Source organism: Rhipicephalus microplus, chromosome 2 (genome assembly GCF_043290135.1).
Source record: "Rhipicephalus microplus isolate Deutch F79 chromosome 2, USDA_Rmic, whole genome shotgun sequence".
NCBI lineage: Eukaryota > Metazoa > Arthropoda > Arachnida > Ixodida > Ixodidae > Rhipicephalus > Rhipicephalus microplus.
The window spans coordinates 298,834,064-298,856,899 of NC_134701.1; the positions used below are offsets into that span (position 1 = coordinate 298,834,064).

At 48.6% G+C, this 22,836-nt stretch overlaps 1 protein-coding gene across 7 annotated transcripts in view; it reads right to left on the bottom strand.

Annotated features, from left to right (window-relative positions):
* The window catches only part of LOC119178697 (fat-like cadherin-related tumor suppressor homolog), an 812,220-nt gene that overhangs the window by 149,731 nt on the left and 639,653 nt on the right, over nucleotides 1–22,836 (bottom strand). For all 7 annotated transcript variants that reach the window (XR_012888480.1, XM_075882464.1, XM_075882456.1 and 4 more), the window contains 2 exons: nucleotides 21,634–21,798; nucleotides 16,284–16,441 (listed from right to left, as the gene is read on the bottom strand). Coding sequence is in view for 6 of the 7 variants with exons in the window: in XM_075882464.1 (XP_075738579.1) it covers nucleotides 16,284–16,441; nucleotides 21,634–21,798 (323 nt within the window). In the remaining variant the exon portion in view is untranslated. The remainder of the gene's footprint in view (nucleotides 1–16,283; nucleotides 16,442–21,633; nucleotides 21,799–22,836) is intronic.

Below are 22,836 nucleotides of genomic sequence, written 5' to 3' on the forward strand. Positions count from 1 at the left end.
TACTGGTGTCAGTATGCAGCTCTGTGTCAGCATCATCGCCAAAGTGTGCAAGAATGGGTGCTGACTGCATGCACTGTCGTAGTAGGCAATAGCAGCCTGCTGCTCACTAGCTCAAGCAAATGGCATTCTGTCTCTCGTAAGCAGAGTCAAGGGTTCCACGATATTTGAAAAGCCTTGAATATATCATCCATAGTAGGCGCACAAGTCTAGGAAATGCCAGACATCCTTCTTATTGGTAGGAATTGGAAATGCCGCTACAACGGTTATTGAGAATGAAGAAGTGAGGCAGGGGCTTGAGGGAGGCGAGAGACAGAGGAAAAGAAAGAGAAGGAGGAAGTAGGAAGGCGAGCTAGCCCTGATTGAGTAAGCGTCGTCCAGTTCTGTGACCACGGGTTCTCATTTTTAACATTTGGTGTCGTGAAACCCAAGACTATAGCCCCGGCTGGAACTGAAACCGAGACGGCGAATGGTTTCAAGAAGCAGCATTTGTTGCCTGGACGTTCCCGGGGTGGGAGCCCATCGTGATTACTTTGGCTCTGGTCTGCCCATGGAGAGAGGAGATTTGCGTCCTGTCAGCCCAGCCCTCGGAGCAGCAAAGTGTATGTCTACCCATCCAATTGATTTTCGCTTCAGCGACAACTTCGAGTCTCGCAAGGTCAGGAGAATGAACGTTTGCTGCGATGACGCCCGTCCTGCAGGTCTATCCCTCAAAGCGACCGACTGTTCATTACTTGATCTGCTCTGTTATTGTGACAATGTAGTAAATCCAAGTGTCCCGAAGTTGGAGTACTGATATGCTTATCAGTAAGAGTAGTTACAGATACACTACCCTTGGATTAGATTGCGCCGTGCCAACGTTGTTTATTTTGACACATAAAACCGTTCAACTAACGAGCTCGAAGGAGTCGCAAAGAGCAGAAGACCACAACATGAAGCAACTCCTAGTTATGCGGGTATCATTGAGAGCAGATATTGATGAAGTTGTGAAGAAAAGTTACGTAGTACTGTCATCGAGATTCCCGATGATCGCAAAGCTGAAAAAATTACTCCTACATCTCGAATTGATGAGACAGCATTAGGAAAAAGTAGACCGCCAGATTCATTACGCCATAAATGTTGATGACACCATAATCGGTTTGTCCACGGTAGAAGAGGTTATGACGGTGTACAATGAAGCACGCATCATTTTCGCTGACGCTTGAATGAAGTTGCGGAAATGGGCATCAAACTCTGACCTTCCGTAGCAACAGTTTCTTCAGGATAATGTTGCCATTGAGAATGAAGCTGGAAACGACCACCTCATGAAAGTTTTAGGTATTCCATGAGAGCGTAAAGGGGACACCATTGCGTTAACAACCCGCAACGCAGCCATCTTTGCAGCTAGCAGATCGGCCACTAAATGCACAATTCTTCAAACTGTGGCCAGAGTAAACAATCCACTTGGGTATTTTTCGCCGTTCACCGTGAAAGGAAAGCTCCTTTTCCGAGACAGAAACAAAATCACGCGTGGAATATGACAAGTTGCCGAACGAAGTTCAAGCTGCAAGAAACGCATGCTGTTTTGAGTTGCCAGAGGTTCAAGCACATATTCTTCGCTACCTGTTCCTGCACGATTGACTACTTGCAGGATTTACGATCGACTGAATGGAAGCTGGAGATGGTGCATGCACAAACAGCGGAGGAGTAGAAGTAGGGTGCTTCAAGGCTTTTGCTTGCGTTGCACGGCAGTATTCAGTCAGCACCTTAGTGCTGTCATGACTTGCAAGGTCACTGAGCGCCTGGTTTAGCTAATCTTTTATGACGCTTGCTATCCAGCTTATCGTAGGAAATGACAAAGCAGCAGCCTTTTGCAACTCTTTGTGTACTATAGAACGAAAAAATTCTCGCAGACGCTCGGCGTTGCTCCCCATAGCTTTGAAAATGCCAGTAGCGAATGCGCTGTTGATTTGCCACTTATATAGGGTGAATCAATACTGAAGTATCTTTCTATGGGGACAGCCTCGTATAAGAACTTGGCGACAGTCTTCTGAGGGCTCCACACAAGACCAGCGAATAGCTGCTCCTTGGCTCCTCGCATAAGATGCAACTTCTTTTCCTCTGACATTCTTGAGTCAGTATGTCTGAACAGGCGTGCCATGTCTTTAACAAAGGTCATCACAGTTTCTTAAGTATATGGATTTGGCCATGGATCGCTCTTTCCGCTTGTTCATAGAGATCGGTGCTGGTGTACGTGTCGAGTAGCCAATGGAAGAATTCCCGTCAAGAAGTCAGCTGTTCCAAACGGTTTTGGCACAATGTCCATGCTCCGCCCTTTAAAAAGAAATACACACGCCACAATACGGGTGTGTCGTCCCATCCATTCAAGGCAGCCACACACTTTAAGTCAACTAACCAGTCTTCAGCGTCTTTGAGCTCGGTGCCATGGAACGGCATTGGAACTTGTGGGCTCTTAAGTATGCAGCGGTTCACCACTGTGTTTTTCACACCGGTCGGGTTTGTTTGCGCAGAAGTGCTGGTCATGCCTTCTTTGTCCCTTAGTGCATACATCCGATTTTGGCCTATCCCAAGTTTCCTCCTCACTGCTTTGACGCTTCCTTTGTTTTTCAGAGCGTGTTAAATTCTCTCCATGTTATACCTTCTTACATCGGATACCTTACGCCTATTAATCAACTTCGAAAGCTCTGCCAGTTCTATTTTGTCTGTTGTACTTGAGACTTTCATGATTTGACGCTTCTTAATGAGATTCTTCCTTTGCTGGGACAGCTCGCCAGTGTCCTGTCTAACTACCATAGTGGAGGAGTTTTACAGAGATCTGTACAGTAGCCGGGACAACTGCGACTTTAATACTATAAGAACTAGCAGTAACCCAGATGACACCCCACCAGTAATGATAGAAGAAGTCAGAAAAGCTTTGGAGAGCATGCAAAGAGGCAAAGCTGCTGGTGAGGATCAGGTAACATCAGATCTGCTGAAAGATGGAGGACAGATTGTGTTAGAAAAACTAGCCACCCTGTTTACGAGGTGTCCCCTGACGGGAAGAATACCAGTGTCACGCGCTAACCCTAACTCGCACACCACACACCCCTACGTCTTGCCACTCTTTCCAACCAGCCCGAACTCCCCCTTCCCCACACACGCAACCTCCACCACTCCAGTCGCAATGATGATGATGACGCCGTCACGTAGTGTCCTCTCTCGGCCAAGTCCCGATGATGATGACGCCGTCACGTAACGCCCTCTCTCGGCCACCCTCACAGGTCTCCCCCCCCCCCCCCCTCAAAATGTGAAGCCACCACTACACATCGCCTGCAGCGTCATGGTACAGTGTCAGCTGATCTGCGTGTCTCACACCGTGGCGACGACCCGTTTTGGGGTCCACTAGAACAAAGTCATTCTGTCCTACACGTCTCACTGCCCGAAAGGGACCGGAACGCCGGGGTGCAAGCTTCGAGGAGAAGCCCTTGGTGGCATCGCTGAGGGAGTGGCTTTCGAGCAGAACAAGATCACCCTCCCGTATTGTCAGTGGCCGCCTGTGCTGGTCGTAGCGAGTCTTCTGGGCGCGCCACATGTGGTTTTGGTGTGTCCTGGAGAAGTCAAGCACCTCCTGCAGACACTTGGAGACCTCAGTAGCAAATGCACGGTATGCTGTTGCAGGAGGCTCCGCGTCATCTTTGGCCTCAGCCTGTGTCCATGGAGTTCTCAGCTCCCGGCCATAACAGAGGAAGGCAGGCGTGTAGCCCGTGACAACGCTTTCAGCCGTGCGCATGGCCAGGGCTATTTCAGGGATGTGCTGGTCCCAGTCTTTGTGGTTGGAACAATAAGCCCTAAGGCACTGCTTGATAATGCCATTGTGGCGCTCCACCATTTGTCCGGCAGGGCGGTACGGAACAGTGTGTCGGTCTTGTATGCCCCAATACTCAAGGAGGCCCTTCCACAACCTGCTTACAAACGGCTTTCCATTATCACTTGAAATGGAGACAGGTGTGCCATGTCTGCAAAAAACCTGGATCATGCAGGCCACCACACTCTTGCTGTTTGCTGCCCGCAATGGAAAAAGTTCAATGAACTTGGTGAACTTGTCAATCACCACGAGAAGGTACTTGTGGCGTCGAGGCGTCATAGGCAAGGGCCCAATTATGTCCACGCTGAGCTGTTCCATAGGGGCAGTGGCCCATTGACTGCTCATCAGCCCTTCTGGCTTCTGCCGGTGGGCTTTGGTGCGCTGACAAACCTGGCAGCATCGCACATACTTGGATATGTCCGAGCGCATACCCAGCCACACGAAATTCTGAGAAACGCGTTTGAGGGTCTTAAAAAAGCCGGAGTGGCCGCTAATCGGGTGGTCATGGGACAGTCGCAGGACCAAGTTGCAGAGATGGTTTGGTAGCCAAGGTACTTTCCTGTTCCCTCGGTGCTGTACAAGCAACCCACTCTCTTCCATCTCGGTCGTCTCCGCCAGGTCTTTTATCAAAGGTTGATCACTGTCAGTGGGCGGAAGCTTTCCTCCCTTCATCACAGTTCGTAGTTTTGACAGTATGGGGCCCTGCTCTTGTTCCTGGGCGAGGAGCCCTGCATCATTCAAGACAGTAGTGTCGTCCACTTCAGATGCTACAGCAGCTGCCTCAAAGCTGATTTGTGGGCTGGGCTCTGGAACAGCCATAGGGAACAGTGTCTCGTGTAGACTCGGGCTTGGAACTTCCTGGTGCTGAAGGGGAGCTCTGCTCAAGGCGTCGGCTGGCACATTTGCAAGACCCCGCCTGTGCTTGATTCTGCAGTTGAAACCTTGCAGCCGCAAAACCCAACGCTTTACACGTGGTGAGGCCTGGTCTGTGGTGAACATCCAGGATAGTGAGGAGTGATCACAGTGTACCTCAAACTCGGTGAACTCAAGGTATGGTCGGAACTTGTCCACTGCCCACACCACAGCCAGACACTCCCATTCTTGCACTGTATAGCGCTGCTCTGCCTCAGTGAGGACCCTGCTAATGAAGCTTATTGGACGCAGTTGAGCATCACTCTCGGCTGCCTGCAGAAGCACCGCTGCAATGCCGACTCCACTGGCGTCTGTTTCCACCACGAATGGTCTGTTGAGGTCCGGCAAGTTTACCACAACATCGTCGGCCAGGGACTGCTTAAGTGCTCTAAAGGCTTCCTCTTGCTGCAGCTCCCACCGCCAACGTTGCTTTTTCTTAAGGAGTTCTGTGAGTGGACGTGCAGTGATAGAAAACTGAGGTATGAACCCTCTGTAATAGCCTGCTAGTCCCAGGAAGGCCTGCAGCTGTTTGAGTGTTGTTGGTTGAGGATAGTCCAGCACCGCTCGCACTTTTTCCTTGTCCGGCCTACACTGCCCGGGCGATATTTCATGGCCAAGGAACTTAAGGTATTGACAGCACACGTGCACCTTCTCTGGGTTAATGGTCAGCTGTGCCGAACTTATCCGCTTCAACACCTCCCGAACATGCTCAAGATGATCCTCTAGGGTCTCCGAATACACCAGGACATCATCGAGAAACGCCATGGCAAACTGGTGATTAATTCCCTCCAGTAGTCGGTCCATCAGGGTCTGAAACGTGGCAGGACCTCCGGCAACTCCAAAGGGCATTCTCATGAACTCGAAGGTTCCCCGATGGCAAATGAACGCTGTCTTTGGAATATTTTGCTCTTGAACAGGGATTTGAAAAAAACCCTGTGAAAGATCAAAACTTGAGAACCACCTGGCTCGTCCCAGCTGTGCCAGCAACCAATCAGTCCTCGGCATGGGGTAGACTGGCACCTTAGTGCGTGCATTTAGCTGGCGGTAATCCACAGCCATGCGGTAGCCACCAGACTTCTTCTCAACCAGGACTGGAGCACTGGCATGCTGACTTTGGCTAGGGCGGATGAGGTTCTGTGCCAGCAGGTCTTGAATGCAGTTGTCCATGATGGCCTGCTTCTTGGAATTCACTGGTCGCAGTTTGCATCGAACAGGTGGGTTGTCTCCCGTGTCTATGCGATGCTCTGCCAGGGTTGTGCAGCCCGGAGTTGTGGTGAAGATTTCGCTGAACTCTTCTAAAATGTTTTTCATGCGTGGGTCTAGGTCCGACGAGTGGCCGGAAATGATCACATTGCAGGCTGCAGTCGCCTCCGGCACACTGGCACACACACTGGCATCACTCTCAGCAAAAATGCAGCGCAGACTGTCTCCAAAATCGTCCACTGCCTCTGGCTGTTCCTTAGCGGCCTTGACAAACGGCACAATTCTTTGTGGTTCTGTGCCGACAGTCCACCCACCAAGTGACACGTGCAGAGAGATGCCACTCACCGTCAGGAAATCCCTACCAAGGACAACGTCACGGCACAGGTCAGAAACGCACAAAAACTGCTGTCTGCGGCAACCGGCAGCCCACTCGATCTGGCACTTCAGAGACATGATTGACTGCGACCAGCCTGATGCCAAACGCAGCACGCGTACGTCTGCCTTGGGTTTGGCTCCAGAAGCTTGGGCCGCCGCCGCGGCGTGCGGTCCGAAGAAGCTTACACTTGAGCCTGTATCTAGCAGGGCCTTGAACGTCGACGACCCGATACGGACGTCCATAAGGGGCTCTTTGCCACCGGCTGTGGTCGCTACTTGGTGCGCACTGCCGTAGGTGCCCGCCGGGGCAGCACCTACCGCCACTGGTTTCCCGGGCACTGTGCTTGCAGGTGACCCGATCGCTGGCACCGGAAGCAAACGGGTGGCCCCATTCGTCGACCCGTGGCACAGTTACGAGATATGTGGCCGAATCCACCACAGCGATGGCACTGCACACGCATTGCTCCACTCGCGGGCTCCTGCCGCGGCATCGGTCCTGGCCCGTAGGGTGAGAACGGAGGCGCTGTGTCGCACGAGTACTGTCGGTCCCGGCAGTACGACGGGTCTAGCGCAGCTGGATGCAGTGGCCAGTGATAAGTCGGCGGTGCCGGTGGGGCAGCAGCAAACGAAGCGAACGACGCCGTCGCCATAGTGTTCGGCTGCGGCAGTGAGCGATGGTCGGGGGCCTGGCTAGGGCGGAACGCCAGATCTCTGGCTACTTGGTTGCTTGGAAGTGGCGGTGGTCTGTACTGGAGGCGACGCCAAGCCCGCTCCATTAGGCCGTCGGCTGCCTTCACCAACTCGGCGAGGTCGTTGTAGGCATGCCCCTCCGCCAAATCTTGCAACTGAGGGTGCATCTGCCTCAGTGCGCGCTGCACCTTCTCGGCTTCGGAGACCTCTTCCCCGATGCGGTCGTAAAAAGTAGCGATCGCATATATAAACTTCTTCAAATTTTCTTCCGGGTGCTGCGTGCGCTGTTCGAGCTCCGCCTTCAGGCGACGCTTCGCGTCAATCGACGAGAACTCGGAGCGGAAGGCGGCGGTGAATTGCTCCCACGAGTCGAACCCGCGCACGAACCGCCACCACAACTTCGCGCCACCCTCGAGGGCAGCCGGTACCACGTGTGTCAGTCGCTTATCGGCGGCGACCCCCGTCACGAGGCAGAAGTTTTCCAAACGTTCGAGAAACTCCTCCGGCGACTGCAAGTCTCTAGCACCGGAGTAGCGGGGGAGGTGCGCAGCGGCGAGCCGAGGCGCAGAGTCGTCGGTGGCCCGAGGGGCCGCGCCAGTGTTAGCGGCCCCAGTCCATGCTCCCACGTGCGGAGCCGTGGGCAGCGGCGTCGCCATCACTCGATCGCGCACGACCGCCGCGATTCGTTCGCGCTCCATGGCGGAGCCGTCGGTGCCCAGCAACAGCTCTTCAACGAGACCTTGGAGCCTAGGCATGTCGTCCGCTGCTGTTGTCGGGCCTGAAGCCATCCCGGACGAGCCCCCACTTGTCACGCGCTAACCCTAACTCGCACACCACACACCCCTACGTCTTGCCACTCTTTCCAACCAGCCCGAACTCCCCCTTCCCCACACACGCAACCTCCACCACTCCAGTCCCAATGATGATGATGACGCCGTCACGTAGTGTCCTCTCTCGGCCAAGTCCCGATGATGATGACGCCGTCACGTAACGCCCTCTCTCGGCCACCCTCACACCAGAGTCTTGGAAGAACGCTAACATCATCTTAATACATAAGAAAGGAGATGACAAAGACTTGAAGAATTACAGGCCGATTAGCTTGCTCTCTGCATACAAGCTATTTACAAAAGTAATTGCTAACAGAGTAAAGAAAACATTAGAATTCAATCAACCGAAGGAACAAGCAGGATTTTGAACAGGCTACTCAACAATCGACCACATTCATACTATCAATCAAGTAATAGAGAAATGCTCCGAATATAACCAATCACTATACATAGCCTTCATAGATTACGAGAAGGCGTTCGATTCAGTAGAAATATAAGCCGTCATGCAGACACTGCGGAATCAGGGCGTCGATGAAGTATATATAAACATCCTGGAAGAAATCTACAGGGGATAAACTGCTACCATAGTGCTTCATAAAGAAAGCAACAGAATACCAATCAAGAAGGGTGTAAGGCAGGGGGACACAATCTCCCCAATGCTATTTACCGCGTGCTTACAGGAGGTTTTCAGAAGCCTAGAAAGGGAACAGTTAGGGATAAGAGTTAATGGAGAGTATCTTAGTAACCTGCGCTTCGCCGATGACAGTGCATTGCTGAGTAACTCAGGGGACGAATTGCAACTCACGATTATGGAGTTAGACAAGAAGAGCAGAAAGGTAGGTCTTAAAATGAATCTGCAGAAAACTAAAGTAATGTACAACAACCTCGGAAAAGAGCAGCTCTTCGAGATAGGTAATAGTGCACTTCAAGTTGCAAAAGACTATGTCTACTTAGGGCAGGTAATAACGGCAGAGCCAAACCACGAGATTGAAGTAACTAGAAGAATAAAAATGGGGTGGAGCACATTTGGCAAGCACTCTCAAATTATGACAGGTAGATTGTCACTATCCCTCAAGAGGGAGGTATGTAACAGCTTTATCTTGCTGGTACTTAGCTACGGAGCAGAAAACTGGAGACTTACAAAGAGGGTTCAGCTTAAATTGAGGACGACGCAGCGAGCAATGGAAAGAAAAATCGTAGGTGTAACCTTAAGAGACAAAAAGAGAGCAGAGTGGATTAGGGAACAAACGGGGGTTAAGAATATCATAGCTGAAATCAAGAAGAAGAAATGGACATGGGCCAGGCATGTAGCACGTAGACAGGATAACCGCTGGTCGTTAAGGGTAACTAACTGGATTCCCAGAGAAGGCAAGCGGGTTAGGGGCAGACAGAAGGTTAGGTGGGCAGATGAGATTAAGAAGTTTGCGGGTATAAATTGGCAGCAGCAAGCACAGGACCGGGTTAACTGGCGGAACATATGAGAGGCCTTTGTCCTGCAGTGGACGTAGTCAGGCTGATGATGATGATGATGATGCTGGTTGAGGTACTGCAAACAGGAACGTAGACTTGTGGGAGAAGTCCCCTTATCCTGCAGCTGGCCCGATGCACAAAGGTGTTAACTGACACTGGGCTTGTGGTGCAGCTTTCAGGAGGGGTCCGTAACATCTGTGAGGGCTACCTAGCACGTCCACCGATTGTCACGTCACATAGAAGGTCCAGGCGAAGTTTATTGGTTGTAGAGTAGCAGGGCTCTTGGCAAAAAGCGTCGATTAAGCACACCGCGCACACTTGTTTCTTTCACGACCTGTGCCACTGGTTATGCATTTCAGCCACTACTACAGGGAGCAACATCATACGCAAGTTTCATTAGCATGTTCTTCCATGGTTGAGCAATGTTTGGACAAAACCTGCTGAATCGCAGTAATATAAGTTCCATGCTCATTGGACTGGTACAAAAGGGAAACAAAGGCTGCAACCAACATTCATTGCTTTGTTACAAAACTAGATAGCCAGCACTGCAACTACTGTTGAAGTTTCACTGACATTACGCCTACATAGCATTTTTTTCCAAATCATTTTTAAGACCTGGCATGACTCTGTGGTAGAATACCTGACTGCCACCCAGAATGCTTCGGTTCAATTGCTGCTTGGATATTAATTTTTATTCTTTGCATTCATCGAGTCACCGCTGCCAACATCCATTTTCTCTTGAAGAGACATAAAAAAGCGAAACTATTTTTCATGAATTAGTAAAGCATGATTTTGCAATCCTTAAAACATCATTTTTACCGCGACACAACGCCAAGTAAGTGAGAAATTCCACAAACATAAAATACAGGTCAAGACACCACCTTGAGATTCCTGCAACATAACATCATAGATTTTGAAAGAATCTACCAGGTCCTATGTAGTTATAACCGATGATGAAGTACATTGACATCTGTAGGTGCCATAGACCTAGCATACGGAGTGAGAAATTTTCATCGAGCCAATGTGACGAAGATACAAAAAGTACATTCAGATATTTTTGACCTCACGCACAGAGATTTCGGCTTGAAATTTTAAAATGAAACTTCAGCCTTAAATTTCTATGCTAATAATGAATCAATGATAGTGGAGTTCATCAATCTAAACCAAGTCATTGCTTCTCTTTAGTGTCCCTTGATGACTCGCGTTTTATTTACCAATATCTGTCATCACTTATCTTTGGTAGGTAAAAACTGCCAATCACCTGAGGTGTACACCTGCATATTGCAGCCTATGGTACATGGATATGTGCCAGATCTGTCTAAGAAAAAGGGTTTGAAGTGACAGGATTGCCATGTCATCACCAGACATTCCTCCCCCCCCCCATGTTATCAGATCCTCTTTCATACCAATTTTTGTCACATTAAGATTAAGAGGTGATCACATGAGCAACAAGACAGAGGTGGCTAGATAGATAGAGAGACAGACAGATATAAACACTTAAAGTACCTTTAGTTCACTGAGAAACGCTTCGCATTTAGCATTAAAAAGTTTTAGTTTCTCCACAAACTTAATAATAATATTAATAAACTTAATAATAGCATTTTACCCAAGTGTGGCAGCTAAAAACTTGGCCTGGTCTGCAAAGATGATGCCATCTCGTGGCATTATGCACAACCAAGTAAGCAGGAAATTAAAATACAGTTTTCTATATTGTACGTGTCCCGAAAGAGTACGGCCACCAGCTTAGGTCCGGTCTTAGCGAGCCGAAGGGCACGCGTAACCGTCACCGTGGCGAGAACACGATACTGCTCAAAGTCGCAACACTTTATTGTGGCAACACCTAACGCAGTACAGCCCGTTGCAAAGGCGCGGCGGTAAAGCAAATAGGCTTATCCACGCCACGGGCATAAAAGTACTACACAGGGTGCCATGAGCACGTCTCCGTGGTAAAGGTGATCCACGGAGACACCGAGACCAAGGCCCGGTTGCTCGAGCGAGGGCAAAGACGCTCGCGCTGGCTTCGGAAGGAGACGGGTCGGCGTAGCTAGGCCACGCACTAGGACACCGTACCGCCCTTCGGTCATGCGTACGCAGTGGGGCAACAAAAGATGAGCGTTCGCCTCGGGCACGAGGCGCCGTCAGCGAAGTCCGACGAGCCCCGAGCGTTGGGAGTCGACGGACGGAAAAGATTGCTTGGCTCACCGTTCGCAGTCCCGGAGTGTATCTGTCCGCTCCTGACGCAGCGACAGAACACCTACCAGTGACGCAGCGCGCGAAAACCTCTCAAGAGACCCCGCGCGCGGTGCCACAGTCTACATCCGCTACCGGGTGAGGGAGTTAAACGTCAGTACGCTCTGCCAGCGCGGCAGACAGCAAAAGAGGGCAGACATGTCGGGACATGAGAACGGCAGAAAAGGCGGCAAAGCCCGTGCAAAGGGAGCGGGCTAGCCTCAATTCCCACATCCCCCTCTTCTAAGTATGCCCTTTACCGGTCTGCAAGAGGCAGCCGGACGTCAACCATGCAGTTAAAATGACACTGCTATGAGCGACAGCTAAGCTCAGTCCAGCCCTGTTACTGCTGCTAAAAAATGATGACAAAGGAGAAACAAAAACATAAATAACAAAATAAACACAAGGCACTATAAAACAATTGCGAAAGGGAACACAGGGAAGTGGGACTAGTGTTCATGGTGCTGAAGCGGGATAGCGCCCACTGCGCGGAAGGGCGTGACAGTGTCCCCTGGTTGTGATGCCCGAGTGTGAGGTCAGAGGCACGGAAGGGGCTCACTAATGGCTCGTTGCTGCTCTTGTTTAGCTGCGAGTCCGACGAACGCCGCCTCAGTTGTGGTTTGGAGGCCCCGCATTTCTGGCTCGATGACGGAGCTGGGACGTTGCGGGAGCCGGGCCTCTCCAGTGAACAGGGAGGCCGAACCAAAATTGGCTGCGAGGCGCCCTGGCGATAGCTGCTTTCAGCTGGCCTCGTGCAGAAGCCATACTGGGAAAGGCAGCATGGCTTCTTCAGCGACAGCCGAGAGCAGAGCACAGCCAGATGGTCTGACGTCAGTGGGTCAATGCCCCCCCCCACCTCCAGTGTTCGCGTCGATGGGGGGGAAGCCATGACGCACTCTTCACGGGCACGCACGAAAGCGTCACACAGTTCCACGCGCACAGAAGCACGCACACACACACCGCCGATGGCTGCGCGAGCGTAGGCGCAAAGCGTCCTTTGTCTCTCTCTCCCGGCACCGACACTCAAGGTCACACACAGCTCCTTTCGCGGTAGACGAAATGAACACAGAAAAAAAGTAAAAATAGAGCAAAATGACACTCAACATCTGGCCAACAGAAAATAAAAACATAAAATACAAAGAAAAACTTAACATTAGACAAAAGAAACATAAAATACACAGTAACACTTAAAAAAAATACTCTGACAGCAGACTGGGCGGGGTCAACTTCTTTACGAGAAAAGGCCGTAAAGAAGCTAACCTATACTAACCTATACTGAGGCTAGACAGTAAACTGAGGGCCTCCGGTTGCGGAGAAGTCCCCCATCTGGCATGAAATCACAAAGGTGACCGCTTCCTCAGATTATACCGGTGCGGGGTCCGAATGCGGTCCGCTGCTCCGGGTGTGCCCCGTTGCTTGCGCCAAGTGCCGCAGGGCTCTGGCGCGAGCTCGTCAGACCCTGATACAAAGGGTTTCAGGTCTGCGATATGGGCACGGCTGAGTTTTCCCGTATGGGGATCTTTTAGCAAGTACGCGAGTGGAGTGCAAGATTTCTCCACTCGGTACGGACCAAGCCACTTAGGAGCGAGCGAGGTTCAGAACCCCCCCTTACTGGCATCGCTAAGAGCGTGGTTGTGCTTCAGGACAAGATCGGCCACCTCAAAAACTAGGTTGCGATGCTTGCGGTCATATTGGGCCTTCTGCTGAGCCCTGGCTGACGCCAAACTTTGCCTTGCTTTGCAAAAAGCTCGACAAAGCCTGTCCCGAAGTGCCGACGCGTAAGCAGAGTAGTCTGCCGGCGCCTCTTCGTCCTCGAGCTGGCATTGAGTGACGCAGGTCACTGGATTTGCCAACTCCCTTCCAAAATTTAAGAAGGCGGGCGAGGAACCAGTTGAGCGACTCTCGGATGTTCGAATAGCGAACGCGAGCTAACTCAAATGGTCTGCCCAGTCCTTTTGACTTTCGGCAAAGGCCGCCAACTTTGATTTGAGCGTATGATTGACGCGCTTCGTCAAATTGAACTGGGGATGGTAGGGGGAAGTGGTGCAGTGATCAATTCCGAGGGAACGGCACGTGACACCAAACACCCGAGCGGTGAAATACGAAGCACTGTCAGTGATGAGCCTTTCCGGGAAGCCCAACCAGCAAAACACTTCCTGCAGCTTCTCAAGCACCGCTCGCGCTGTCACCTTCCGAAGTGGGAAAAGTTCCATTCATTTCGAAAAGTGATCAACGACTACCATCAGGTGAATGAACCCCTGCTTACTTCTGGGAAATGGTCCCATTAGATCGCAGATCTAATGGGACCCACTGTCTCCGCTATGGCGTTAGACAGTCGGCAAAACGCCTCCTGCTGCTCAAGTCCCCACTGCCACTCAGCAGACTTACCCAAAAGTTTGTTCAAGGGCGCCTGCAGTCGGGCACAGGACGAAATGAAGGAACGATAAAAGTTGACCATTCCTAAAAAGCGGTGAAGGCCACGTACGTTCTTGGGCACGGGAAAATTGAGAATAGCTCGAAGTTTCTCCCGATCTGGCTCTACGGAGCCTTCGCTTAGCGTAAACCCGAACAACTGAACACGGGTCTGCACTAATTGGACCTTAGCGGGGTTTAATGTCATCCCGGCGGTCCTCACCCCCTCGAGTACATCGGCAACATGGGCCAAATGCTCGTCGAAGGTTCGTGAATAAATCACGATGTCGTCGAGGTAGCACATGCAGTATGACCACTTTGCTTCCCCGAGGACGCGGTCCATGAGTCTTTAAAACGTCGCAGGAGCATTGAAAAGACCAAAGGACATTTGAGTAAACTCGAACAATCCTCTGTGGGACGTGAACGCAGTTTTACACTGGTCACAGTTACCCATCCGGACCTGTAGGTAACCTTTAGAGGCGTCAAGCGTGGTAAAGTACCGTGCATCACCCAGGTTACCTACGATGGAGTTCACCATGGGGAGCGGATAGGCATCCTTACGAGTAACTCCATTCAGACGGCGATAGTCGACGCACAGGCGATGACTGCCATCTTTCTTAGGCACCAGCACAATTGGAGACGCCCAGGAGCTAGACGAGCGGCATTATGCCAGCCGCAAGCATGTCATCTAGCAACCCATCGATAATCTGCCTTTTGGCGAGACTGACAGGCTTGGGGTTACATTTCAAAGGAAGCGCGTCACCAGTTTCGATCACATGGCTCACTAAATCGGTGCAGCCAGGTTGATCGGTGAAGAGCTCGTCATACTGACGTAACAGTGTCGACAGACGAGCCTTCTGTGCTTCATCTAACTGAGTCGCGCAGGCGACCAAAGGATGTAGTGCCTCTTCGTGTGGTGCCGGTCGATCCACACAGGGGTTTCGAGTCGACGAGCGCGGAACGCCAGGGTACGACCCCGGAGTTGGCGCACGACACGGTTCGTGCCGCGCCTCTCGTTCCCGAAGGGGACTGTGAGAGGGCAAATGCGTTGAGCGGGGGCTTGGCCCCGAACTCTGCGCAGGGCACGTTTCCGACGCTTCTGCCGCAAAAGCGACGGTAAGCGCCGGCGGACTGATGAATGGCTTGAGTTGTCATGCGGATGTAAGTCATGCGGATGTAAGTTCCCATCAGCCGCTTTTAGCTCTGATGAGTGATACTCCTTGTTATCAGTAACTGAAGTCTGAGCTGGATGGGCTAGCGTTCGTTTCAGCCATGTCAAATAATTTGTGCACACAGATGAAGAATCACTTATTACAATGCCCAAGTCAACTGCATTATGTTGGCAAAGCAAGGCACGAGTGCATTCATGTGCTAGTCACGCCCCCTTGCGCTAAACATGATGAATTTTATTCCAGAAATCTTTGGAATATCGATAGTGACGAAAATATCACCAGGAGGTGGCACATTTATGAAAAGTGTCTATAATGAAACAATGCCTATTAGGTTTAACGAAACTCTGAAGGCCAATGTAGGACCAATAATTCTGGAAATGTTTGCCGACCTTGGGTCTAGATTGGTACATGCTGTCCGAGTAAGATTTTTGTTTATAACATGAATTACCACAAAGTTATAGTGACACTGAATGCAGTTGAGGAATCTGTAAAAAGTACAGCTTTTACAGCAGAGTTATGCTTGAGGCTGACCGTGTGTCGTAGATTGTCAGTGTCATGAACTATAGTAAGCACTTTCCTGATCATCTGCTTTGCTGCCAGAACACATGCACAGATTTATCCTTCACCGGATGCAATAAGTCTGGTGGGTGGATGCATGAGTACAGAGAGAGAGAGAAAGAAAATTTTTGGCAAGGTGAGATTCAAATGGTCGTCCCCACAATAAAAAGGCGAGTGGACAATCCACTTGGCTTTCCAGGTACGCTAGCAGAGCATAGCACATCCTTGTATAATGTAGTAATATAGCAGTACAGAAAATGCTGGTATGTAGAAGGGCAGAACTGAGAAAGGGAAAGAAATAGTAGATTGGGGGTGGGGAGGGAAGCAGGTGTGAGATTTTAAAGGGAGAAGATGGCAATCATATAGTATAGCATAGCTTGGCAAGGAGTGGCCAAAGCCTAGCTGCAGGTGCCCACCACCAGCTCTGCTGACCCAGCCATGTGCGACAAAACAAAAGCAAGTAGCACCAGTCCTGTCTCATTTTCTCACCCTTTGGTTTTCATCACATGCCAAGAATGCTTCATTTGCCTCTACAAGAGGGTGCTGCAGCAAAATTAAGGCCCAGAAGTAATGGATAAGTGTGGAATAAAAAACCTCAAGAATGGCATAGTCCCGTGGTCCTGAGATGTGCAGAAGTGTTCCCACGGGGTGCAGGGTGCGCAACATCACCGAGAAAGAGAGTCGTCGATCCAGTGATTGTGACAGCACGTAGTGAGCGTAGCTCTGGCCCCCAAAAGAGATGGGCCGCTTCTCTGCAAAGGGAGGTAGAATATGGAACAAGCACTTCAAGGAGCACAACACTGACTTCGCAGCAGTCATAATCAGTGAAGGGTTTCATCATCAAGCACTTACAGGAATGAAAATTCAGGTGAGTTCGTCAGCTTCAGTCTCATAATGCAAAAAGATATTAAGCTGAGTAAAAACAAATGACAGTATGAGGAAGAACTTCAAACAGATGTTTACACTTAACAAAAGTACTTTTCTTTTTGTGCATTATAGCAATGAAACTATCAGGCTCAAGCAACATTTCAAATGGGTGCTCAAACCACTAAAGTATCCACTAACAAAACCAATCACTCAGCTTCGGGAAATAAATACGAATTCACTTAATCAGAGTTCATGCACGTTTACAAGATGAAAATTCAATGGTTTTTAATATGTGGGGGCTAACGTCCCAAAACCACCATATGATTATGAGAGATGCCGTAGTGGAGGGCTCCGGAAATTTTGTCCACCTGGGGTTCTTTAACATGCACCCAAATCTGAGCATACAGGCCTACAACATTTCGGCCTCCACCAGAAATGCAGCCGCCGCAGGCGGGATTCGATCTCGCGACCTGCGAGTCAGCAGCAAAGTACAATTAGCCACTAGACCATCACGGCGGGCAATTCAAGGGTTTTCAAGGAACGTATTGCTATACAACTGACAGCTGGGTGAGTTGGTATGTATCCATATAACTTTCTCTAGCACACACAGAACAAGAAAGGGAAAGACGAGTGCTCACTTTTAATTAATTTAATTTCGAAAGGAACAAAGTATCTGGGAACCAGCATAGCACATGTGCAAGTCAGACACGGGAATGTAAAAAAATAGGGCTAAACACAATTTAACAAACTGTACTCCATTTCTGTTAAAGCCACCGAAGGTTGATTTATCCATTTATTTTTTACAGCTATTTAATGCAAATGAGTCCATAAGTCAACCTTAGGTGGTCTCAACAGATAGGGAGTACAGTTTTAAAATTATGTTTAGCCCTACCTTTTTATGTTCGTGTGTCATATAAATTGCACATGTACTATGCTGGTTCCCAGGTGCTTTTAAGTTTTGTTCGTTTCCAAAATAAATTAGGCGAGGGTTAGCGCTCGCCTGTCTCTTTTGTCTTGTGTTTTGTGCGCACTAGAAAAGTTATATTATGGGCTTTCGAGGACTTTTAAGGCTACATGTGTGAATTTCCAAGGACTACATAGCCTGTTAGAAACTCAATTGAAGCATCTTAAGGGGAGGATGGAGGCTTGAAATAACTAGAACCTTGCTGGAGCAAACATCGAAAACATGGCTCCGATAGTAACACTTTCTTTCTAGAGAACTTTCAGTCATAGTTTCTTAGAGTTGCATAGATAATCGCTTTCTGTATGACACAAGATGCAAACTTTTATTCAGATAGACATAGCTAAGAAACAGTTATGCCACTCCTTGCTGCATCATCTAAATTTTCATGTTCACTATCTCCTGCTTTTTGGTGCTGGCAGTCTTCCTAAAGCTGTTCGGCTTGATAATGCACATCAGGTCACTAGGTGAGTCTTGCTTTTACATATGAGTCTGCTACAGCAGTGACATCTAGTATCTTTTTATTTTTGTGAACATTCTGACCTCCTCCTCAATGCAACATATCTTTTTCGCATCCTCCTGCTCCCGCTTTTTGTGAGTTTCCTAAAATGCGCAGAGCTGTCTACTGCAGTGGGGCAGTCGTTACGGTGCTCAGCTGCAGACCTGATGGTCGTGAATTCATTCAAGGCTGCGGCGGTTGCGTTTCGATGAAAGCGAAATGGTAGAGGCCCGCGCAGTGTGTGATGTCAGTGCATGTTAAAAAACACCAGATGGTCAACCTTTTCTGAGCCTTCTACCACAGGGTCTCTCATATTCATCTCTTAGTTTTGTGACGTAAAACACCAGATATTGTTGTTACTAAAAATGCATGGTATCGCTTCCTCGCAGAAGCTACTGAGGTTCTCAATCATTTTATGATGGGCACATTACATATGCCACCTGCTCATTTATGGCACCACAAATAATGGTCTGTAAAATGTGTGAAAATGTTTATTAAAAGTAAAAAAAAGGAAATTCAAGAATTTTCAAGAACTTGCGGAAATTCCAGCACTTTATAGGCCTTGAAAAAAACTTTTCAAGTTCAAGGGTTTTCAAGGGTTTCAAGGACCTGCATGAACCCTGTTAATTTGAACACAGTAGAAATGAGAAGTCAGAGTGGGTTTTAACCTTGATACAAGAATATACATAGTGGGGTCCAAACAAGCCACTGCTCTCGGAATACATGGATACCGTTGAGCATACAAGCACACGGCACTTATTAACATGTAAAACAAGCCAACACAGTGTGAGAACATAGCACACACGAAACAACAAAACACATACAATATACCCCAAATACAATGTTGCCAATAGTATTATACTCACCAAGACGATTTGAGAGAATATTAAAACAAGACGCTCCGCACAATAAAAGAAAAAAGCAAGATGCTTTGGCCCCCATACAGGAGCGTCGCTAATATACGACAAATGAGAAATATTTCATTTGGAAACAAGGTCGAAATGTCTTTCCTTTTGCTTTTATTGTGGTCAGCATCGTGTTTTATATTCATGTTTGTTCCTGACAAAACAGATTTCTGTCAAACTATCAGTTTTAACGCTATGTATACTCGTACTGCTTGTTGTGCAGTTTCCCAAGATGAAAGACCACCTATAATGTGGTTGATGGAAAATCTTCGTGACAAACGTAATAGCGAGTGCATTTCTCAAAGGAAGTGCGCTGAGGGCGTGGTTAGGGAGCGAGTGACAAGGTTGTTACTGAGGAGCTGGAACGCAGAGAGAACGAACCAGGGGTGGAATGAAAAAAAAGAGGAGGAAAAAAAAAAGAGGACTATGATAGCAATGCGCAGGCTTGTTGAGTGAGAGGAGGGCGATTGCCTAGGCCTTCTAGGTGACGGAGAAGTCTTTACACCAGCACTGGCAAGCCAGTTGCTGGCCGCTTGCTGGCTGCGTGTGCTATGCGGGGCACATTGTGAGAATTGAGGCTAGCCCGCGGGCTTTGCCACCTATTTCTGCTGTTTCCGTGCCCTGACATGACTCTTCCCCTTTGCGATCTGTCAAAGCGGGAGAGCGGGAGTGAGTATTAACCCCTCTCACCTGGTAGCGAATGTCGACTGTGATGCCACGTGCGGAATCTCTCAGAACATTTTGTTCCGACAGAAATTATGTTAACAGAGAACGCATTTCTTTTCCGTTCGCCGACTCCTTTTGTTTGGAGCTCTTGGAACTTCGTCAACGACGCCTTGCGCCCGCAGTGCATGCTTACCTTTTGTCGCCCCCCCCCCCCCCCCCTCTTCGAACACTGGGACGAAGAGCAGTGCGGTGTCCTAGTGTGGTCATATTACGTCGACCCGTATCTCTTGAAGCCAACGCGAGCAGCGTTTTTGCTTTTGATTTCGTTCGAGCGACCGAGCCCTTTGTCCTAGAGTCATCGTGAATTACATTTGCCCACGTAGACGTGCTCGCGACAGCCTGCGTAGTACTTCTCACTCTTGGCGTGGGTAAGCCCATTTACTTTTCCACTGTCCCTGCTGCAACGGACTCTGTACTGGGTTTTTGGTGTTGCTACCTTGAGCAGTACCGTGTTCTTGCCACGGCGACAGTTAACGCGTGTCCTGGGGCTCACTAAGACTGGACTCGCGCTAGTTGCCATAACAATTCGGGATTTGTATACACTACAACGTGCAATACATTTTTACCAAGCACACCACAGCACCATTGCACTTTGAGTTTTCTGTCAAAAAAAGCATTGTCGTTATTGCACTAGCTACGGATATTTCGTTTGCTACCTTGCCCATAATTTTGAAGTTTTATGGGATTATGATGCGAGCTTTTGCCTTTGCTGCTAGTGCGTGGACTTACAAAAGCTGGCGAGCTTTTGTCATCATTTATCTGCAGCTGCAAGTGCAAGCACAGTATCATGCATGCTGCTATTGGTTCGAATGTTGAGTGTGATTTTTTTCGATGCTTGATCTTCATGTTGTCTTCGACAAACTTCCCACGACAACATGCCGAACAGCAGTCTAGGTGTAATCATCAGCTTTCGCTTTTCGGTAGCAAATAGTTTTCATTTGTCATTTGTTAGCAAGGCTCCCGTACGGGAGCCCAAACATCTTGCCTTTTGCTTTTATTGTGATTAGCATCTTGTTTTAATCATTTTCATGCATGGGGTTCTATGAGAGAGTAAACAGGAGTCGAAAAAGAGTGTGCTGCAACCGGTCCTGCACTACAAGTGGTTTTGTTGCAAATGACCTGCACTGTAATTGCTTTGTATTCGACACTGTGCTAAGCTATGTGGCAAGAATATGGTGATTGCACCTTCCCACTGCTTCTTACTGTTAATGCTGCACTAGAATATAAGCATCATTTCAAGTGCCGCTGCCATTCATGACAAGCCCACCTGGCCAAGAAAGGTGCTGAGGTGTTGCCTGATCAAATGATATTGCTTTAGCGCAGCTCAGTTTGAGTGTGAAGAAAAGATGCTGTATGGTCAAAAAGACAACAGTATGAGCACTAACTTCCAAAAGTTGGAAGTTAACGCTCATACTCTCTGTTTTTTTCCCCTTCTTGCCTGTATACCATCTTTCTTCATGCTCAAACTGAGCTGTTTTAAAGCTATACCATTTTATCAAGCAACAACTCAACCAGTCAGCAGCACTTGTCAATGTTGTTGCCTGCACATTTCCTCTTCATCCGAGCACGTGTACAATGACTTCTGCCCCTCCGAGTGAGCTTTTCTTTCACCACTATTAGCAAAACACAGGCCTTTCCAGCCTCACTTTCTCTACCAGCACCACTCAGATTCAACTCAGCACGCTACTGAGCTCTGCTGAGTGATACGATAGCACTTGACGAAGGGTCAACTAAACACTACTTCACTGTTAAAACAAAAACCTTGACTTTGATAAAAATTAGTTGAGTATGGCACACATTTTTAGCATGGAAATCGCACAATGACATCATCATTGCACCTAGCACTACTGTTGCTCATAACTGTATATGCCTGCAGCTCAAGATGCCGTCTGTGGTGCATCTGCAAAGTAGCTTATAATCCTTCAGTTCTATCGCCGCACATTAAGGAGAGCATCCCCTGGGGTTGTAGACTGGACATCATCTCACCTTCATAACAGGTGGGCTCCTGACAGTGGACATCGCACTGGGGCCCACTTCGTCCAGACGGGCACTGGCAACTGTAGCCCAGGAGAGATGCATCAGGCACACAGTGGCGCTCAGCAGCACAGGGCTGCTGGGCACACTCGTCCACAGCTGCTTCACAAGTATCGCCTGCATAGCACAAATGTAACATTCCTTGCTAAGCACTGGGCAAACAATGTACGATTATTCACAGTCTCATGTCCATGGCCCACACAGCAATGCAGTTGTGTCTATTGTAATATTCCGAGCACCCCACACGATTCACTACTGCTCCACACTGAAATAACAGTCTGAAAAATCCGTCTGAAGTAGCGAGCATCTGGTCTCATATGAGCGACGCATATATTTATAAAACTAGGTGACAAGTCCACTTTACCCATATTTCCTAATAAATGAGAGTCAACTTTACAAGCTTTTACTGTACTATACTTCATCTCAGCAACTACTTTGCAGTGTTGCCAATGCTACCAGTCATATAGCAAGCCTTGTGCTTGCTCAGCAAAACATAGTTTCATACCTACCTAAAGAGAACTACCAGACAACCAATAGAAGGAGAGCACAGAACATGTTACTTGTGGCAATTATGATATAAATCTGAACAAAGTTAAACTGAACAAAAAGAAACTTCCCGCTTGCATGATTCGAATCACCATCACTGAACGTGCCTGACGCTCTACCGATTGCAAGTAGAGCAACAGATAGTCCCTGCCACCTGCAAGTTAACCTTTCACAAAGTTAAATTTTTTCACATTTATACCCTAATAACTTCAAACAACATCTCCTATACTTACCTTTGCTTGATTGCTTGCGACTTATTTTTAAGTACATATGAAACAGTTTTGCTGTGCAAGTGCGAGGCTTGTTATAGGCCTGGTAGCCAGCACCGCAAAGTAGTTTTTGAGATGGAGTATAGTACAGTAATAGCTTAGAAAGTTTACTCTCATTAACTAGAAAATACGGGTAATGCGGACATGTCATTTGGTCCCATAAATATATGCATCACTCATATGAGGCTGTATGCTCACTATTTCAGACAGATTTTACTAAATACAAGATAATTAGGGCAATTGTGGCCAGCTACAAAAGCTTGAAAATGAAAGATAAGCACAGCACGAACGTGAAACCAAAATGTATGAACACTATAATGGGGCCATTTTGATGCTTTGT